The following is a 22662-nucleotide window of genomic DNA, read 5'->3' as shown; positions in this document are numbered from 1 at the left end:
CCTGCAGCTGTTTCCCCAGCCCTTCTTCTCAGTCTGGTCTGCAGAGTCCCTCTGACCTGCATCCTCTCAGCTGAGCCAGAGCTCAAGAGGCTTTGGACTGCAAACCAAGGGACTCTAAAGAAAGCAAGCACACTGCAGGTCGGGGGCACAAGTGGGTTGTAACCCGGTTCCAACACAGATCGGACACTTAGCTGGGTGGCTGATGGTCCAGGACTGAGGGAAAGGCACTGTGTCAGAGTTGGCAGTGCTTCAGTGCTCTGAGAAAGTGCCTTAATAGCATATTAAATGTGATGAAACACAGTAATTAAAACTCTAGTCTAGATCTGCAATCGTAGCTCCAGGATTAACAATGACCTATGCGGAGGCCTGGCGTGCTGCGATTCATGGGGTCACAAAGAGTCGGACATGACTGAGTGACTGAACTGAACTGAACTGATGCGGAGGTTGTGACCAGGGTTTCTATGGTCCTGTGTAGGTCTTTCCTCGTTAATAAGCACAAAACAGACAATAAATCTACTGGAAGCTGGTCCCTGCCCACAGCCCTACCCTCTGCCATGAGAATAATGTAATATCCTGGAAAAGCAAAACTAAATATAACCAGATGCTCAAATGTTTATTTTAATTCTTACAAAATACTATAGAAATGAACCCAAACTTAACAGATATGTACATGTACATATGTACAAAATTTGAAACTTCTGAAAAAGAATCTATAAAAGTAGATGGTTAAAATAAAAAACAAAAAGATTTAAAACCAGTACTATGAAATTGGGTTTTCTCAAAGTAAAATAACTGTTAATTTTAAGTCGCTGGTTGTGGCTGGTTTTCTAGGCTTATTTACACGTTTTGTAATACATAATGTCAGATACATAAAGGAGCTTCTTTTATTTTAGAATACCTTGTTTCATTTTACTTTAAATAGTCCTGGATGCTTTTCCCCTTTACATGTCTTTCAACATGAGGACATGGCATATTAAGTCACAAATCAACTCCGGTCATCATCGTCTTCTTGAGATACAGGTCGGAAAGGCAATGTAGTTTGTCCTCTTTCAGGATCAGACATTCGAAGAATTCTAATCAGTTTACTTGATGGAAGTGAACTAAAAGAAGCAAAATTAATTACTCCAATTTCCAAGTAAACTTTTTCATATTAAAAAAAATTCTAATACTACCTCATGAAAATATAAGTCAAATGGCTGCTAATGGGGGAGGGGATGTAAGTCTGATATCTGAAATTCTAGGAGAAATATAATTTACAAGAAGGAAATAAATTTTCATTTTCAAAAATTAACTTCCTGATTAATGGCATGAGTTTTCACTTTGGAGGAAAAAGAAAATGAAGGAGATTTATATAACATCTAACTCTCTTACTCTTCTTATCTAGCCAGGAAGGAGTCACCTGAATATTTCCTGTCATAAACTTAAACCCCCAAATGATCAAGTGACCGCTTTAGAGAAAGAATATCAACTTTAAGTGACACAGAGCCTGACACCATGCAGGTACCTAATAAATGCTGATTGACAGCAAAGTAGTATTCTTTATTTAGAAAGACTTGTAAGTCACCAGAATAAGATTCAAGATTAGGGAGACTATGAATTATTTCTTTCGTCTAACTAAGTTAGTAAAATTACTTTATATTAGTTGGTTCCTGATAACCACAGAAGAGCAGATTCAAGACAGAAATACTAAAAATATTCACATTCAAATAAAACCTCCTCTATTATGGAAGGAACATAACACAAACAGTATTTTAAGTATCTAATACGGAAAAACTACCTTCAATCTCTGGAATAAGTTTAGGGGTTTGTTTTTATTGGTCACTTATGCATTTGCATTAAAAAATTAAGAATATAAAGGATTTCTTACTTCCTTTTATATACTTGACATATATATACATATATGGATTCACAGAAGAAATTTTAAGTTACCTCATGCTTTGAGGGGTAAGCAGGATAAACTGTCTGAAGCGCTGGGAATCTGCCATCTTGAGTATCATGTCCATCGCAATCCTCCGGTTAACCATATCCTGGAGAACAGACACAGAAGTTAGAGCTGCTGCCGTGTCAATTATGTTCTTGCGGAAGCAGCCTTGGACTTTACACACCCTTGGATTTTTATCCAAGGATCATCCATTATCTACAATGTCAAGCAACTCTTACATACTGTGAAACCCAGTATCTAAATTATTAGGGAAAATACCTTTCAGGAATTTCTATAGTCTAAGTATTTTTAAGTATAGCTCCTTGACTCCAATACAGTTAACAATTAAAATAATCAGAAAATAGTCAAAATTAGCTGTTGCAAAGTGAATCTAATTTCTACAGTAATAGTTAGGAGAATGGTATCAAAAGTGACCAGATTCAAACTTATTAAATCTCTTAAATTTTCCCTCAATGATTAAGGTGTTTTAAAAACTCTGTCCTCATCACCTTCTACAATTTGTACAATAATAAGTTCGAATTTATAGACTAACTTCTCTACTGAATCTTTAAAATAAGTTAAATAGCACATCAGTGTATAGGGAAAAAATGCCTGTTTATATACAATAGGTTGTGAAACTAAATGAATTAAACTTTGTGTTTACAACTTCTGAGTTAAATAATAAAAAACGATAAAAATGAAAGAATCTCTCCCCTTCCATGAAAACTCCGGAAATATGAAAACACAAGCAAATGAAACCACACGTGGCCATACAGTATGGTGGTTTAGAACCTGGACTATGGAGGGCAGACAAGGGCCCAGCATCCTGGCTATACTGCTCAGTGACTCTTTTTCTAGAAATTCTTCCATTGGCAGATCTGTAGTCTAACTTAAGGTGCAAAAGTAACCAGGGCTTGCCCAAACTGAATACTGTCCTTTCAAAACAATGCCTGGAGGGAAGTCTATCGTTTAATAACAAAGCTGCCAATGCACCAAGAAATATTTATTCATTTCCTTTAGACTGGTTCTCCAAACTTGGGTACATTTTTCTGAATAATTTCAACAAGGCAAAATGTCATTCCGATTAAAAACCTCGAAGTCTGTGAACGAGAAAGAAATTATTCAGAATTAAATATGAAAAATAATATGTGTGGTAAGACTGCATAATGGCATTTTGGCAAAAATATTGTATGGAAAGAGCAATCATCATCTATGATTTGTGAATCAGCTTTGAATCCAAATCTCAAAGGAATTTCTTAATCTTCAGGAATGAAAGCATAGGAAAAAACCCACTGAAGTGGCTTGCAAATATGAATTCTGATTTGCAAATAAGCATCTTCTAAAATCCTAATTATGTACTAGGCATTAAGAGGTAGAAATATGATTAAGACATGGTTGATAACTTAAAAAATAATTTGGTGAGTGATTCAGACATGAAAATAGGAGAATGCAACAAAATGAAAGCTAAATAAATATAATACGTAATAATAAAATGTGTGCAATATATTGAATATTATATAGTAGTAGTGTTCAGTTCTGTCTCTTTTCTTTTTTTGGTGACCCCATGGACTATAGTCCACTAGGCTCTTTTGCCCATGGGATTTTCCAGGCAAGAATACTGTAGTGGGGTGCCATTTCTTACTCCAGGGGATGCTCCCAACCCACAGATCAAACCTCTGTCGCTAGCGTCTCCTGCATTGCCAGGCAGATTCTCTACCACTAGCACCACGTGGGTGAACATTATATACTATAAAATATAAAAATATACAATTGCATGAGTTGATATAAAGTGGTGCTGAGGAAACTGAGAAGTCCCTAATCCTGTCCGCAGGGTGGCGGTATGGAGCTACATAAAGGTGACATCTAAACCAAGTCTTGAAAGATGAGTCAGAGGACAAGGAAGAAGGGCACAGTGTTTGGAAAATCACAAACAGCTTAGTCCAGCTGAAAAAGTAGATGGATACAGTACCATAAAGGGTCTCAAAGTCACCCTACAGAATTAAACCAAAGACTTTTAAACAAGGGAGTGATCACAATTAGATTTATTTTAGAAACAGAAACCTGGCAAGATGGTGAGGAGAAAGTGAGAAGGAACAGGATTAAAGTCTGGAAGTCTGGACAGGGAACGAAGACAATGAGCAAGAGCTGAGGACAGAAGAGGTGACAGAGGCAGCAGAGGCTAGGGAGAAATCATAGAAGAGGAGGAGACAGAGGTCAGACTTAATGCGTAACAAGGAAAGAAGAATCACAGATAAATCACTGGTGTTGCAGTCAGGTGTTGGGTTGGTAATGGCAATTTGTGAATAATCAAAGAAAGGAACTCAAGAAAAGAAAAGCTTTGAGTGGAAAACCAATTCAGTCTCAGACATGCTGAGTTTGGGATGTAGGCTGTTCACTAGATGAGGTCTCACAGGGGGCAAGAGAGATGTCAGATGAGATGCTTAGATTTGGTAGGAATCCAATGTAGGAGAATCCTGTGGACAGAGGAGCCTGGAGGGCTGCTGTCCATAGGGTTGCACAGAGTCAGACACGACTGAAGCGACTTAGCAGCAACAGCAGCAAATGTAGGTACTAGACTGTGGACTGTGTGTGTGTGTGACAGGTGGGGGAGTAGGCAGAACATGATATCCAGGGAAACTCACACCACTATAAAAAACAAAGAAGACCTTAAACATTTAAGGGCACATGAACTGGGGTGGTGGGGACAGACTGGCACGTTGAGAACAAAGAGGAGTGTGGAAACCGGTAAGAAGACACAGCTCAAGAGATGGAGGCTCAGTCTGTGGTACAAATACTTCAAAGAATTAACGTTCATTTATGATCCTTGCTAAACAAGTTTCGCTGCAGTACTGCAGTCCAAACCCAGATTGCAGTGGGTTTAGTGAATGAAGGATGAACAGCTGAAGTGAGAGGCTTACGATGTGCCTGAACCACAGTGAGGCAGACCTCACTGGAGCCTCACTCTAACCCTGTGAGGGAGGAAAGGCTAAGGATCTTATTTTATAGATGAAGAAACTGAGGCCTGAAGAGGACGGATACTGAGTCCACAGTCACCTGGGTAACTGGTGACAGAGGCAGGCCTCAATGTTAAGTTTTTTAACTTCAAAGTCCAATGTTCTTGCTCCTCACGTTACAGAGGTTGTTCTTTTGAAAAGTGCGGCTGAACAGGCAAGGAGACAACAGTGGTGTGAAGGTCACAGCAAGGGTGGTGAACTGCTTATCATAATAAACGAGGGAAAAGAGCACAAGTCCAGGATGGAGCCAGTCCGTGTGGTGTGTTAGCAAGGGAAGGAACTGGGATTCTTTAGCTCTTCCCTACCAGTTATCACAGACAGAACTGACAGAGCAGGATCTTTTCTGTTGAGAAGAACTAACAAACGAATAGTTTCCTTTCAAAATAGACATTTCAAACCACCACCAAAAAAAGAGAAAAACTCGAGAATTTAAAAGTTAACACTACCATGTAGACATCAAACTCATCCAGGCATCTGAAAGGAGATTCAGCGATGGACCACAGAGAAAGAATGAAGCAAACCGTGGAAAATGAACGTTCACCGCCAGATAAGGCCCGCATGTCATTGAAAGCGGCTTTGTTTCCTTCTCCAGGCTGAACCTTGAAGGAGGTAACAAAAAACAAAATGAAGAAAAAAGTCAGATTAACTTCTTTACAGAAGTGGTTGGCTACCATTTTAAAAAGGATGAATTTATAGTAAAAATGAAGATGAGCAATGAAATCAGTCAGTGACTTGGAAATGACATCTATTCCATATAAAATATTTTAAGTAAAAATATAAGCTGTATAACAGCGGCTTCTGTTTTACTGTGAGAAATCTAATTGAAAACATTTTCTCCCCTTAACCAGGTCTAACATACCAAAATTCTAAAAGCTTAATAAGAGTATTAATATTAGGGAAATGAAAACCGTTATTGCCTCCACCCAGTTTCATTGAGATAAAACTAACATTTAACAACTTTGAGGTATAGGACACGACACAAACATATACATTGCAAAATGATTATCACCACAATAAGGTGAACATGTCCATTAACTCACACGGTTGCCTTTTTTTTTTCTTTCAGCGGTGAGAATTTTTGAGATCTACTGTTTGAGCAACTTTCAAATATACATACAGTATAGTACTGGCATAAAAATAGACAAATAGACCAATGGAATAGAATTTGAGAGCCCTGAAATAAACCCATGCAAATACAGAAAACTAATATTTGATAAAGGAGCCAAGAACATACAATTCAGTTCCACTGGTCTGTATGTCTATTTTGGTTACTGTTTTGGTTACTATATATTTGCAACACAGCCTGAAATCAGGAAATGTGATGCTTTCAGACTGTTCTTTCTTCTCCAGATTGCTTTAGCTACTATCTTATCTGGTTCCATTCAAGTTTTATGACTGTTTTTTTCTCTTTGTGAACAATGCCTTTGGAATTTAGACAGGGATCGCACTGAATCTATAGACAGCTTTGGATGGTAGAGACATTTTAACAATATCAACTCTTCTGATTCATGTATAAAGGTTTATCTTTCCATTTATTTGCGTCTCTGCCAATTTCTTTCGTCAGTGTCTTATACTTTTCACTGTATAGAGCTTTCACTTCTTTGGTTAATTTATTCCTAGGTATTTTATTGTTTTTGATGCTACTATTAACCAGATTGTCTTATTTCTTTTTGTCAAATATTTCTAAGTGCCAAGAAATAGTTGTTTTTATTTTATTACTTGATTTCTAGTGACATCTAGTGGTTAAACTGCTTTTGAAAATAATTACAGATTTTCTATAATCTCCCACAAAATTTAACATGCTGTATGAATTTTAAAAAGGAGCCAGTGGAGTGAGAAGAGATGGTAAACATTTACCACTGAAAACAAAATTCCTTAATTATCACCATAAGAAAATAATATGGTTGTCCGCAGGGGGGAAGGGAAAGAGCTACAACAGCAGCTTTAGTCAGTAGAATTAATTTAATTTTCAACACTGGCAAAAACTATCTTTAACTTAAAAATAAGTTCTTTTGTGTCCTATGACAACAGATCAACTTATCATCAAAAGAAATGAAGCCCCCCACCCAGAAAAAGAAATGAAGCAGGTTATCCTCCTATGATTAACATGGAAAGAGTTAAGATACTTACTGATATAGTAAGAGTTTCATTCTTGTGGTCAAAATTCATTTTTCCACAATACGCCCGCTGAGATAATAAGTTGTCAAAGTACAATTTACATCGTAAAGTCAAACACCTTAAAAAAAGACATTGAGCACGTTAAAAAGTTTACAAAGTTTTAGAGAACTGTAGATTCAGCATGAGCTTTAAACCAGCATGTAAGACCAGATGAAAATACGCCAGGGTGTTAACACTGGTGTCCGTTTAAATAGGTAAAATTTTAGGTGATTTTGTCCTTGTCTTTATATTTATGTTTCCATATTTTTATCAATTCATTTTATAATAAACAAAACATCTATAAGATGAATAAAAATGTTGCACATAGAATAAAATCCATTGTATTACAGGCAGTCCATATGAATGCATCAATCACCTAATTTATACAAAATATCACCCTAACACAGAAGACATAAATCATGCCCTTGAGAGGATTAAACTTTAGCAGTGTTAAGATAGTGGTAAATGGCCTATTCATTAGCTTGTCTCCTCCTAACTTTATAGTAGCAAAAATGGCAAGGGCAATCTCTTAGTCATGTATCTGCAGTAACTTACACACTGCCTCACACAATACAAACTCCATTATTTATCAGATGGCATCCTGCTGTCAGGGAGACCTTTCCCTTCTTCCTGAATTATTTATTTACACTCTTTTTATAAGGATGCAGTCAGATTGCTATTTTATTCACTGGGTTATCATTCATTTGTTGTTGCTAAGTTGTGTCCAACTTTTTGTGACCACGTGGACTGTAGCCTGCCAGGCTCCTCTGTTCATGGGACTTCCCAGGCAAGAATACTGGAGTGGGTTGCCATTTCTTTCTCTGGGGGATCTTCCTAACCCAGGGATCGAACTCGAGTCTCCTGCACTGGCAGGTGGATTCTTTACCATAGAGTCACCAAGGAACCCCCACCATCTATTACTGTTCTTGTCTATTGTGGTCCTCAAATTGTTCCACAGTTTACCAGTGGGAGCCTCTTTCAAGATGCCTATGTCCTTTCATCATGACTCTACATTTTGGGGAGCACTTCCTTACGTTTCTGGCATCTATACCTTCCCTGCTCAGCTCCGTATTATTAACCACTCACCCATGGAGCCTTCATTCCTTTTGCTGGGGAGTGTTAATTAGAAAATAAAATATGGGTGATAGGTAACTGGCTATTTTTCCTAAAGTCTTTGTTCCTAAAGAACTTAAGACTCCTTTCTTTAGAATAACTGTACTTTATTCTTTTCCCTCCCAATTCCCTTCCTCAGTTCTGTTCAGTTCAGTCGCTCAGTCGTGTCCGACTCTTTGCGACCCCATGAATCGCAGCATGCCAGGCCTCCCTGTCCATCACCAACTCCCGGAGTTCACTCAGACTCATGTCCATCGAGACAGTGATGCCATCCGGTCATCTCATCCTCTGTCATCCCCTTCTCCTCCTGCCTTCAATATTTCCCAGCATCAGGGTCTTTTCCAATGAGTCAACTCTTCGCATGAGGTGGCCAAAGTACTGGAGTTTCAGCTTCAGCATTATTCCCTCCAAAGAAATCCCAGGGCTGATCTCCTTCAGAATGGACTGGTTGGATCTCCTTGCAGTCCAAGGGACTCTCAAGAGTCTTCTCCAACACCACAGTTCAAAAGCATCAATTCTTCGGCGCTCAGCCTTCTTCACAGTCCAACTCTCACATCCATACATGACCACAGGAAAAACCACAGCCTTGACTAGCCAGACCTTTGTTGGCAAAGTAATGTCTCTGCTTTTCAATATGCTATCTAGGTTGGTCATAACTTTCCTTCCAAGGAATAAGCGTCTTTTAATTTCATGGCTGCAGTCACCATCTGCAGTGATTTTGGAGCCCCCAAAAATAAAGTCTGACACTGTTTCCACTGTTTCCCCATCTATTTCCCATGAAGTGATGGGACCGGATGCCATGATCTCTGTTTTCTGAATGTTGAGCTTTAAGCCAACTTTTTCACTCTCCACTTTCACTTTCATTAAGAGGCTTTGGAGTTCCTCTTCACTTTCTGCCATAAGGGTGGTGTCATCTGCATATCTGAGGTTATTGATATTTCTCCCGGCAATCTTGATTCCAGCTTGTGTTTCTTCCAGTCCAGCGTTTCTCATGATGTACTCTGCACAGAAGTTAAATAAGCAGGGTGGTAATATACAGCCTTGACGTACTCCTTTTCCTATTTGGAACCAGTCTGTTGTTCCATGTCCAGTTCTAACTGTTGCTTCTTGACCTGCATACAGATTTCTCAAGAGGCAGGTCAGGTGGTCTGGTATTCCCATCTCTTTCAGAATTTTCCACAGTTTACTGTGATCCACACAGTCAAAGGCTTTGGCATAGTCAATAAAGCAGAAACAGATGTTTTTCTGGAACTCTCTTGCTTTTTCCATGATCCAGCAGATGTTGGCAATTTGATCTCTGGTTCCTCTGCCTTTTCTAAAACCAGCTTGAACATCTGGAAGTTCATGGTTCACGTTTGCTGAAGCCTGGCTTGGAGAATTTTGAGCATTACTTTACTCGCGTGTGAGATGAGTGCAATTGTGCGGTAGTTTGAGCATTCTTTGGCATAGCCTTTCTTTGGGATTGGCATGAAAACTGACCTTTTCCAGTCCTGTAGCCACTGCTGAGTTTTCCAAATTTGCTGGCATATTGAGTGCAGCACTTTCACAGCATCGTCTTTCAGGATTTGAAATAGCTCAACTGGAATTCCATCACCTCCACTAGCTTTGTTCATACTGATGCTTTCTAAGGCCCACTTGACGTCACATTCCAGGATGTCTGGCTCTAGGTCAGTGATCACACCCTCGTGATTATCTGGGTCATGAAAATCTTTTTTGTACAGTTCTTCTGTGTATTCTTGCCACCTCTTCTTAATATCTTCTGCTTCTGTTAGATCCATACCATTTCTGTCCTTTATCGAGCCCATCTTTGCATGAAATGTTCCCTTGGTATCTCTAATTTTCTTGAGGAGATTTCTAGTCTTTCCCATTCTGTTGTTTTCCTCTATTTCTTTGCATTGATCATTGAGGAAGGCTTTCTTGTCTCTTCTTGCTATTCTTTGGAACTCTGCATTCAGATGCTTATATCTTTCCTTTTCTCCTTTGCTTTTCACAGCTATTTGTAAGGCCTCCCCAGACAGCCATTTTGCTTTTTTGCATTTCTTTTCCATGGGGATGGTCTTGATCCCTGTCTCCTGTACAATGTCACAAACCTCATTCCATAGTTCATCAGGCACTCTATTTATCAGATCTAGGCCCTTAAATCTATTTCTCACTTCCACTGTATAATCATAAGGGATTTGATTTAGGTCATACCTGAATGGTCTAGTGGTTTTCCCTACTTTCTTCAATTTAAGTCTGAATTTGGTAATAAGGAGTTCATGATCTGAGCCACAGTCAGCTCCCAGTCTTGTTTTTGTTGACTGTATAGAGCTTCTCCATCTTTGGCTGCAAAGAATATAATCAATCTGATTTCGGTGTTGACCATTTGGTGATGTCCATGTGTAGAGTCTTCTCTTGTGTTATTGGAAGAGGGTGTTTGCTATGACCCGTGCATTTTCTTGGCAAAACTTTATTAGTCTTTGCCCTGCTTCATTCTGTATTCCAAGGCCGAATTTGCCTGTTACTCCAGATGTTTCTTGACTTCCTACTTTTGCATTCCAGTCCCCTATAATGAAAAGGACATCTTTTTTGGGTGTTAGTTCTAAAAGGTCTTGTAGGTCTTCATAGAACTGTTCAACTTCAGCTTCTTCAGCGTTACTGGTTGGGGCATAGACTTGGATTACTGTGATATTGAATGGTCTGCCTTGGAAACGAACAGAGATCATTCTGTTGTTTTTGAGATTGCATCCAAGTACTGCAGTTCGGATTCTTTTGTTGACTATGATGGCTACTCCATTTCTTCTGAGGGATTCCTGCCCTCAGTAGTAGATATAATGGTCATCTGAGTTAAATTCACCCATTCCAGTCCATTTTAGTTCACTGATTCCTAAAATGTCTACATTCACTCTTGCCATCTCTTGTTTGAGCACTTTGAATTTGCCTTGATTCATGGACCTGACATTCCAGGTTCCTATGCAATGTTGCTCTTTACAGCATTGGACCTTGCTTCTATCACCAGTCACATCCACAGCCCTTCCTAAACTGCATTACATTTCCACATTTGAAAATACTGATAGCTTCAGTTTTTCCTTTGTTGCCACAATAACTATTGCTAGCTGGTATTCAGAATTTTCTGTTAACTTTCCTTCTGAAATACTGATATGCATTTTTCAACTGTGTCCACATATGGGATATCTAAAAGACTGTCCTCATTAAAGTGACAAGGTTCTCCAGTGTAAAGAGATAAACAATTTTAAAAATTTAACCATCTCTATTGTGCTCTCAAGATTAGGTAAACAATGTAAAACTCGTCAGGGGTGAAGAAACATATCAAGATACTAAATTATAAGACCAATACTTTAACAGAAAATACTTTAAATACAAATTTTTTAGATAACAATAAGAAAACAAATCCTAATGTTTCTGGAAAAGATGTAATAATAGGCATTAGATTTACTCTTCTGCATGAAACAACTAGAAAACTGGACAAAATATATGAAACAAGAGTTTTCAGACTCTGGACATCAGACACTGCACGCAATGCCAGTCAAAACGACCTCTGAAAGATGGCAAACAAACACACTGAGCCCTAGGGACGCCACAAATTACTTTCACATTAAGAGTAAAAGGCCATGAGATTAAAAGATGCTTGCTTCTTGGAAAAAAGGCTATGACAAACTCAGACAGCATATCAAAAAGCAGAGACATTACTTTGCCGACAAAAGTCCATATAGTCAAAGCTATAGTTTTCCAGCAGTCATGGATGGATGTGAGAGTTGGACTATGAAGGCTGAGCACCAAAGAATTAATGCTTTTGAACTGTGGTGTTGGAGAAGACTCTTGAGAGTCTTGTTGACAGCAAGGAGATCAAACCAATCAATCCTAAAGGAAATCAGCCCTGAATATTCATTGGAAGCACTGAGGCTGAAGTTGAAGCTCCAATACTTTGGGCACCTGATGCGAAGAACTCATTCATTAGAAAAGACAGACCCTGATGCTGAGAACGATTGAAGGTGGGAGGAGAAGGGGACGACAGAGGATGAGACGGCTGGATGGCATCACCGACTTGATGGACATGAGTTTGAGCAAGCTCTGGGAGATGGTGGTGATGGACAGCGAAGCCTGGTATGCTGCAGTCCATGGGGTTGCAAAGAGTTCAACATGATAGCGACTGAACAACAACAACAAGAGTAAAAGGGCAGTGAAAACCCAGGCGGCACCCAGAAGCCCCGTTTAGGAATCTGGGGAGGCCCAGGCCCTCTGGTTCAACAGGCAGAGTGTGGGGAAGAGAGAGCTGCACTGAGAGAGCTCTAGAGAACCACAGAGGGGCTGGGAGATCCCCAGGTTAAGTAACCTTATCAGTGGCAGTGTGGGAATACTGCCCGAGGCTGGCAAGAGAAACACCCAAAAGCAGCAGAAACAACCCCCGAGGTCACTCAGAGCCAGGAATAGTTCACATTCCCACAGGCACGAGTGGAGTAAACTCATAGTGCATCAACAGAGGACTCATAAGAGCACAGCTTCACTGGTAAGAAAAAAAATTTGTCCTTGACCAAGACTGCTCTGGTCCTACCTAACAATACTTAAAAGCTGCCTCAAAAGGATAAAAATAAGAAACTCTTTAAGTTCTAATAACATGCATATAAAACTGAAACACACATTTCAAAAACTAACCTATTGTTTAGTTAAGGAATATGGCCAAACAAGCAAAGCCTATTTCTCATTATGGCTTTATTTGAATTTCCCCTCACTGCAGATGGTGACTGCAGCCATGAAATAAAAGACGCTTACTCCTTGGAAGGAACATCATGACCAACCTAGACAGCATATTCAAAAGCAGAGACGTTACTTTGCCAAAAAAGGTCCGTCTGGTCAAGGCTACGGTTTTTCCAGTGGTCATGTATGGATGTGAGAGTTGGATGATAAAGAAAGCTGAGTGCTGAAGAACTGATGCTTTTGAACTGTGGTGTTGGAGAAGACTCTTGAGAGTCCCTTGGACTGCAAGGAGATCCAACCAGTCCATTCTGAAGGAGATCAGTCCTGGGTGATCTGATCTTCATTGGAAGGACTGATGTTGGAAGCTGAAACTTCAATACTTTGGCCAGCTGATGCGAAGAGCTGACTCATTTGAAAAGACCCTGATGCTGGGAAAGATTGAGGGCAGGAGGAGAAGGGGATGACAGAGGATGAGATGGTTGGATGGCATCACCGATTTAATGGACAAGAGTTTGGGTAAACTCTGGGAGTTGGTGATGGACAGGGAGGCCTGGCATGCTGTGGTTCATGGTGTTGCAAAGAGTCAGACACAACTGAGCGACTGAACTGAACTGATACTAGGGAAACTTAAAATTTACAAAAATTAAAAAAATTCTAGTCTTAAGACTACAGCTCTTGGTATGGGGATGCATGCTCAGTTGCTTCCTACTCTTTACAACCCCGTGGACTGCAGCCCACCAGGATCCCAAGTCCATGGAATTTTCCAGGCAAGAGTACAGGACTAGGTTGCTATTTCCTTCTCCCAATAGTTCTTGGTATAAACAGAGTTAAAAAACATGCTACTGAGGGGATGCCATAGGAAAAACAGGTTAGGTGGAAACACTAGGGCTGCCTAGGATTCAAGTATAGCAAGAGCCAAGCCTACCTATCAACTGTCCTCTGGTTTATTTCTGTTGCTTGTGATTTTAGTTGGAGTTAATTGATCCCTGACAATCTGCACATTTCTGGGTATACTAATGAGATCCAGTGTCTCTGACCCTGTACTCATTTATTCAAACAATATACATCATGTTTCTACTACATTTCAGGCACCACAGTAGGCACTGGGGATATATCTATGAACAAAACAGAGATTCTGTATCCAAGGAGCTACATGGTTCTAGATCAGGGTAATCAACTGAGAACCTGTCTCAATAGGGCCCATAAAAAGCCCATAAAAAATTATCTCTCATTAGAACATGCACTGTCTAAGACTGAAATAGTCTGTTTCAGAGCCAAGAAGCTTCCAAATGACCCATTTAAGCAGAGACTGAACAGCCATCTATAAGTTATCCAGTAAGGTACATCTAATGGAGTTTAAGTTTAAAAAGCTCATTTATAAAAGTCCCTTGAAATCTAGAATTCTCATTAAACTACAGGGTCCTAAGCACTACTATATCTTCTCTAATTGAATCATGAAAGTTCTTCTCATTTTATTGTTTACAGGGGAGAACTGAAAACAAAGAATGCATAGTATGTGGTAATATTTTTTATTGCACTTACCTTCTAAATTGTTGATATGTTTTATATCTATGGATCATTATTTCTTCCAGTAATTTAATAAACCTTTTTAAAGTCTTTACTTTGCTATCCAAATCAAGATAGCTTTCTCTTGCCTCTTGATATTGCCTATTTTATGAAAAAAAATATTAAGCAAATAAATGTCATTCAATGAAACATAAAATCTCAAATACACTTAATAAGTTCTATAATAATTCCAAAGAAAAAAGTTATTTATTGTTAATACTACATGTATGAAAGACTAGTTAAGCTGTAACCATAGGCCATAGAAACACTTTACCCAAACTTAAGGTTTTATATAAATATCTTTTGTCTTACTAATATATATGGATAATATGGTAAAGTAGAAAAGCAAGCACTTACTTCATTATTTCCTCTCGATCTCCATAACTAGCATGTTCTGCCTGTATCTTCTGTCTTAATCTATTAATTTCTTTGTCTAGAATTGAGGCAGATTTTTTCACTTCTATCCGCTCTGGACAGATTTGTCTTGCTTGTGACATTTTCTCCTAAGATAACAGACGTTTAACTTTAAAACGTCTTTGATACAACAATTCACTGTACTATTTGTACCAAAATATGCAAAGTAAAATTCTGAACTTCTATTTAAGAAATGTATTTTAATTACACTTAATATCAATGTTATTTTTCTAAGCTTTATACTGAGAATACAGTTCAGAGTCATCATAAATTTTCAAAAGAAAATTGCATTAGCGTACACAACTTTAACAATTTAGAGGAGCTCCATAACCTCCTAGTAAAACAAATTACAAGTAGATGTTATGAAGGTTTGGCACCCCAGATGCTGAGGTCAGACATAGCTTTCTGTGACTTTTAAGAGGGATTCTAAATACCAAATGGTACTGAAAACATAAAGACCCTTGTGTTTGTAAAATATTAAAAACCCAAAGCACTTGCACACATAGTACTTTCATTCATGACATTCATATATTAAGTCTTAAACAAATCAGGCAATGGGTTTCAGAGTTGAAACCATTTTCCTAAGACATGTAAAAACAAAGCTGGAATCCACTTCTTTTAGGTTAAACCATGGTTGCCTTCAACTTACTTTCCTCTAAAAATAGGGCTTCCGCTTTCCACTATCAACCAGGGTTATTAGTAAGGAGGAGCTGGACTGTAGCCCAACTCATTCCTGAGTTAACTCAGAGGCAGGGAGTATTTTTCTGACATAAAGCTGCTATGCACTTGCCAAGTTAGGCATGTAAGGAACTGTTTCAGAGCAGGGAGTGCCATTTTCCAAATCACCTGGAGGCACAATAAGGGGCTGTGGCAGTCCTGCCTAAAGTACTCTTCGTGTTGGTCTATGAAGTCCCCACATTTTGAGAGTCCCTAAGTCTTTCCCTCTGTTGATTCACTGAAACAGCTACTACTCCAAAGAAAACAGATATCCATCAGACAACTTGTCTCTGTTTGGAAATATGACATTAAGGAAAACGCACTTTAATAATCATGACTAAGGTTGTAAATAAAATGTTTTAAAAAATCATGGATAACCTCTAGCTCTTTTTCTTTCATATCTAGTTCTCGTTTCTTTTTATTTAAAGTATCCAAGTGTTCTTTCTGCTTGTCTTCATAATGCCGTTTCCCTCGCTTTTGGTTATCCACTTCAGAATCAGCAAGGTTTAATTCATCCTGTTTAAATAAAACCAAAATAATCTATAAGGAAAAGATTGCTTTAAAAAATTATCAGCTTAGGTATAAACTGACAAGTAATAAAGTGGACAGGATTATGCTGCTTGAAGAGGCCAGTGTTAAGAGTTCATATCCTTCTGTAACCATTGGAAAAATGCATCACTCGACTATTCTTATTACTCAAAACATAGCTCTAACCACAATAAAGATGCCAATGCTGAAGACACATGAGAAAGGTTAAAAAAATTAATTCATGAAATGTAAATCGAAACAAAGCAGTATTTCTAAATGTTAAACGTATTACTTCGTATATGTGATTCTGTGGTGTCCATGTATAATTAAATTAATAGACTGAATGTCAAGTACACATTTTGATTATTTTGCCTGATAATTTTATACATGAATGATGCCCAAAACACATTTTCTTCTATTATTGGAATTCTCCCTTGTTATGGGAATCTGTCTTCTATTAAGAGTATATACAATATATAAATTTCTTTAAAGGAGGTAGAGACTGGTGTAAAGATTTTACTGGTATTTAGAGATGATATATGTACAAAGCCATAAATTATGGCAGCTTTCTTAAATACTGATATATAGATTGCCTTCTTTATCATCAATTTGGATGTTTTAAAAAAACATAGATTTCCAAACCCCACCTCTGGAGACTTTATTTTAGTAGGCCGAGAATCCCTACATCTCAATTTTTAAAATGGCTCTTGATTTCAGTTCAGTTCAGTTCAGGTGCTCAGTCGTGTCCGACTCTTTATGACCCCATGAATCGCAACACGCCACGCCTCCCTGTCCATCACCAACTCCCGGAGTTCACTCAGACTCACATCTATCGAGTCAGTGATGCCATCCAGCCATCTCATCCTCTGTCGTCCCCTTCTCCTCCTGCCCCCAGTCCCTCCCAGCATCAGAGTCTTTTCCAATGAGTCAACTCTTCGCATGAGGTGGCCAAAGTATTGGAGTTTCAGCTTCAGCATCATTCCTTCCAAAGAACACCCAGGACTGATCTCCTTTAGAATGGACTGACTGGATCTCCTTGCAGTCCAAGGGACTCTCAAGAGTCTTCTCCAACACCACAGTTCATAAGCATCAATTCTTTGGTGCTCAGCCTTCTTCACAGTCCAACTCTCACATCCATACATGACAACAGGAGAAACCATAGCCTTGACTAGACGAACCTTTGTTGGCAAAGTAATGTCTCTGCTTTTGAATATGCTATCTAGGTTGGTCATAACTTTCCTTCCAAGGACTAAGCGTCTTTTAATTTCATGGCTGCAGTCACCATCTGCAGTGCTTTTGGAGCCCAAAAAAATAAAGTCTGACACTGTTTCTACTGTTTCCCCATCTATTTCCCATGAAGTGATGGGACCGGATGCCATGATCTTCGTTTTCTGAATGTTGAGCTTTAAGCCAACTTTTTCACTCTCCACTTTCACTTTCATCAAGAGGCTTTTTGCTCTTGATTTAAGAACCACCAAATTAAATTTTGCTGAGTTTGTCTATTTTTTGAGGCTAGTCTAGTATTCTTGCCTAGAGAATTCCATGGACAGAGGAACCTGGTGGGCTATATATACTCCATGGGGTCACAAAGAGTCGGACACAACTGAGCCACTAACACTGGACATATATACTATGATGATGATGTTTACCTTCAGGAATCATAGTTATAAAGAAAAAGAAACAAACACAAACCAAAACAACAGCATCAAGGAAGACAGAAGATTTACGGATATCCCGAAAAGAAAAAGAACACGTGATGTATCTAAAAATTCCCAGTTATTTACACCTCATATAAAAGAGCAGAAATAGGCTACTTCCTGACCTAAGAACACAATTTTCTGCAAGTTATTCACACTGCTAAAAATAACTACCACCCAAGGTAGACACTTAATGATATAAAGTTTTTATAACACAGGTCTATTAAAAATAAAAACATTATTATATGGAGGATAGCGATAAGCTGCTCCTTTACTTTGAAGAAAATAAAAGAAAATGGGTACAATTTTCATAGCAGGAGATATTACAGCTGGAAATTGGAATGGCTTATGAAACAGAACGGTTGCCAACACTAAATTTTCTAATCATTTTCTGTAGAAACTTTCAAAATATGTCCATGTTTGCTTTAGGGGATCAAATCAGCTTTATGGAGCCAAAGGGGTCAGTTATATTAGGATGGATCGTGTTGGTTAATTTTCTCTGAGCAACTTTAGAAAGGGAAAAACTTGACTTATAAAACAGAATGCAAAGAACTTAAGGTTCTTTCTCTTACTGTGGCTTTTTTTTATTTTAAGTTTACAATATTGTATTGGTTTTGCCATGTATCAACATGAATCCGCCACAGGTTTATACGTGTTCCCCATCCTGAACCCTCCTCCCTCCCCGTACCATCCCTCTGGGTCGTCCCAGTGCACCAGCTCCAAGCATCCAGTATCGTGCATCAAGCCTGGACTGGCAACTCGTTTCATATATATTATAGTCCTCAAATATTTAATAAAATTACATCCTGGGTACCAACAAATGTAAAACTTTAAAAAAGGAACCAAGAGAGTATTTCCTTTCATTTCATTTTGGTGATGGTAAAACAGAGACCTAAAGATATTAAATTCACTTAAGTGACACTTACCCTGTTTTGGGGTGAGGGCTAGGATGGGTTAGATCTAGAACTAAATTCTGATATAGCCCTATGTCTGTAGAGCTTCTAACCTTTAAGAAAGATCAGCCTTAAAAAAAAAATAGGCTGAGATGCTAGAAGGGGCAGAATCATTGAAAAATTTTATTCTCTTTGATGTCTAAATAACAAATTTTAGTTAGCTGACAACATTGGATAAATTACTATAGTATGTATTATAGCCACTTGCTTCCTATAATTACATCAATTATGAAGTTTTAGAAAGCTATAAATCATTAGATCTTGAAATTTTCAAAAGCAGTCAGTCTCAATAGAAATAAACACTCATTATCTCTATAAGAAACAGAGAAGCCCTCCTACTCTAATAATGCAGACCATGATTCTTAATGTAGATCCTGCTCCCTGTACAAAAAATTCAATATGTAACTAAAGCATTAAGCTTGCAGTATAAATAAAAAAACAAAACAAAAAAACCACTGCACACAGCCACAGCCCACACGACGACCGCCAGGTAGCCCCTTCCCGACAGCCGCAGCAGCAGTGATCATGGCGCGCCACGTCGTGCGCCACCCCGGCCCCTCAGGGGACAGCGGAGTTTGGAGAGTGAAAAGGTTGGCTTAAAGTTCAACATTGAGAGAACTAAGGTCATGGCATCTGGTCCCATCACTTCATGGGAAGTAGATGGGGAAACAGTGGAAGCAGTGTCAGACTTTATTTTTTGGGCTCCAAAATCACTGTAGATGGTGATTGCAGCCATGAAATTAAAAGACACTTACTCCTGGGAAGGAAAGTTATGACCAACATAGATAGCATATTGAAAAGCAGAGACATTACTTTGCCAACAAAGGTCCATCTAGTCAAGGCTATGGTTTTTCCAGTGGTCATGTATGGATGTGAGAGTTGAACTATGAAGAAAGCTGAGTGCCGAAGAATTGATGCCTTTGAACTGTGGTGTTGCAGAAGACCCTTGGACTGCAAGGAGATCCAGTCAGTCCATTCTAAAGGAGATCAGTCCTGGGTGTTCTTTGGAAGGATTGATGCTGAAGCTGAAACTCCAGTACTTTGGCCACCTCATGCGAAGAGTTGACTCATTGGAAAAGACTCTGATGCTGGGAGGGATTGGGGGCAGGAGGAGAAGGGGACAACAGAGGATGAGATGGCTGGATGGCATCACCGACTCGATGGACATGAGTTTGAGTGAACTCCGGGAGTTGGTGATGGACAGAGAGGCCTGGCGTGCTGCGATTCATGGGGTCGCAGAGTCAGACATGACTGAGCGACTGAACTGAACTGATAGATCAAAATAAACTGTTCAAAGTGAGAAAAATACTCCCTATGCCAAGATTTAAATGACTACATATTTGAACAGCATGTTCTACCTCTTGCCACTCCTCTGACACAAAATGAACAAATGTCCTAAGAGAAAACAGATTCTATCTAGAAGCTGCTACTACATCATGACAGCTTCTGAGGAATTAACTCCTTTGTTAGCCAACTCTTCTTGGTCCTGTTATTGATCGCTAGTAGGATGCGACACTATAAAGAAAAACCCTCTTGACTACTAGACGACTGTGTGCAGGTTTACTGAAGGGTTCACTTATTGGCAACCAAGGCAAAGAGCTAAGATCAAGAATTCTTACTGCATTCTGCATGTATATTCTGCTACTGAACTTCTCTGTGGACTTCCAATTCTAGGAGTTGCTTTAGCCTACAGGTCCCTAATGGAGAAGGCAATGGCACTCCACTCCAGTACTCTTGCTTGGAAAGTCCCATGGACGGAGGAGCCTGTTAGGCTGCAATCCATGGGGTCGCTAAAAGTCAGACACGACTGAGCGACTTCACTTTCAGTTTTCACTTTCCTGCATTGGAGAAGGAAATGGCAGCCCACTCCAGTGTTCTTGCCTGGAGAATCCCAGGGACAGGGGAGCCTGGTGGGCTGCCATCTATGGGGTCGCACAGAGTCGGACACGACTGAAGTGACTTAGCAGAGCACAGGTCCCTAAAAGAACAGAACACAGCTTAACTTATCTGGGATAATACAGGGCTTCCCAGGTGGCGCAGTGGTGAAGAATCTGCCTGCCAGAATAGGAGACATGGGTTGATCCCTGGGTGGGGATGATCCCCTAGAGAAGGAAATGGCAACCCACTCCAGTAATCTTGCCTGGAAAATTCTTTGGACAGAGGAGCCTGGCAGGCTACACAGTTCATGGGATAATTCAGGTGCTAATTATTTCTTTTTCTATATTACTTTAGCATAAATTATCATTTCGATTTTAATCAATCCTTCATCATTTAAAATTTTCTTTGATCTCACCTTTGTTTTAACTTCACTTCTCTAATCCCTGAATTTTGAATTTGGTCTCTCCCATTCTTGACAATTTTCATACTTATTTTTATTTCCTCTTATTCTATTTTCTTTTAAAAATTAATTTTGTCTTCTTTATTTATCTTGGACTTTTTGTCTTTTTGATTCTAATTTCCTGTAGTAACTACTTTTTATTTGTCTTTTTCAATAGTATCCTTAGTATGTTTTCCTTTCTCACAACATTAAAATTTTTTTAAATTCTTAGCTCAAATAGAAAAAAACAAAACCAATATGCATTACCAAGGCAGCCAGAAATCACAACTCTATGGAAAGCAACAATATAGAGGTCACCACAAATAGGGAAAAATTGTTTCTATTCAGCTTCTCCTCTAACTCTCTTTAATAAATTACATTTTCTGTCAGTGGAGACAATTATAGTAAAGTACATATGTGTGCAAGTTCTTTTAAACTTTTAAAATATTTAAATACATTTTGAGTCAAAGAAGTACTTTTCCTGCAAAAAAGGGGTTATATCATCAACATACCTCTTCCCTCTTAAGACATACTACTGATTCTTCTGTGTCTTATAAATAAAATCTGAAGTTTTGAGAATAATTGAGCTGTTCAATTAGAATGATAATAAGCTGCTGATAATAAACTTTATTTCCCTAATTTGGCTTCAAAAAGCATGTGTTTTCAAACAAAAAAAGCCAATTGAATTCTGGCTGGAATATAATGCAGATATGTTAGTAAGTAGGAAGTGAGTAGCACTTTATTTCAAGCTGGCTTTTATATCAACTAATCTTAGAGTTCAAAGATTAAACTCTTTGGCAGAGATAAAATTGCCAACATCCGTTGGATCATAGAAAAAGCAAGACAGTTCCAGAAAAACATCTAGTTCTACATCTACTTCTGCTTTATTGACTATGCCAAAGCCTTTGACTGTGTGGATCACCACAAACTGTGGGAAATTCTTTAAGAGATGGGAATACCAGACCATCTGACCTGCCTCCTGAGAAATCTGTATGCAGGTCAAGAAGCAACAGTTAGAACTGGACATGGAACAACAGACTGGTTCCAATAGGAAAAGGAGTATGTCAAGGCTGCATATTGTTGCCCTGCTTATTTAACTTATATGCAGAGTACATCATGAGAAATGCTAGGCTGGATGAAGCACAAGCTGGAATCAAGATTGCCAGGAGAAATATCAATAAGGAGAAATATCAATAACCTCAGATATGCAGATGATACCACCCTTATGGCAGAAAGTGAAGAAACTAAAGAGCCTCTTGATGAAAGTGAAAGACGAGAGTGAAAAGTTGGCTTAAAATCCAACATTCAGAAAACTAAGATCATGGCATCCAGTCCCATCACTTCATAGACAATAGATGGCGAAACAATGGAAACAGTGACGGACTTTATTTTGGGGGGCTCCAAAATCAATGCAGATGGCGACTGTAGCCATGAAATTAAAAGACACTTGCTCCTTGGAAGCAAAGTTATGACCAACCTAGACAGCATATTAAAAAGCAGAGACATTACTTTACCAACAAAGGTCCATCTAGTCAAAGCTATGGCTTTTCCAGTAGTCATGTATGGATGT

General features: G+C 38.8%; 1 protein-coding gene across 2 annotated transcripts in view; it reads right to left on the bottom strand.

Moving 5' to 3' along the window:
- Positions 1-408: 408 nt before the first annotated feature.
- SMC6 (structural maintenance of chromosomes 6) overlaps positions 409-22662 on the bottom strand; it is a 74695-nt gene continuing 52441 nt past the window's right edge. For both annotated transcript variants that reach the window (XM_055540886.1, XM_055540887.1), the window contains 7 exons: positions 15976-16113; positions 14824-14969; positions 14443-14568; positions 7066-7171; positions 5382-5534; positions 1930-2027; positions 409-1100 (listed from right to left, as the gene is read on the bottom strand). In XM_055540886.1, coding sequence (XP_055396861.1) covers positions 986-1100; positions 1930-2027; positions 5382-5534; positions 7066-7171; positions 14443-14568; positions 14824-14969; positions 15976-16113 — 882 coding nt within the window. In that variant the 3' untranslated portion in view covers positions 409-985. The remainder of the gene's footprint in view (positions 1101-1929; positions 2028-5381; positions 5535-7065; positions 7172-14442; positions 14569-14823; positions 14970-15975; positions 16114-22662) is intronic.

This window comes from Bubalus kerabau, chromosome 11 (genome assembly GCF_029407905.1).
Source record: "Bubalus kerabau isolate K-KA32 ecotype Philippines breed swamp buffalo chromosome 11, PCC_UOA_SB_1v2, whole genome shotgun sequence".
In the NCBI taxonomy this organism is placed as follows: Eukaryota; Metazoa; Chordata; class Mammalia; order Artiodactyla; family Bovidae; genus Bubalus; species Bubalus kerabau.
Note: the sequence above shows the minus strand (reverse complement) of the source record. Positions and strands in the feature narration are given on the sequence as shown.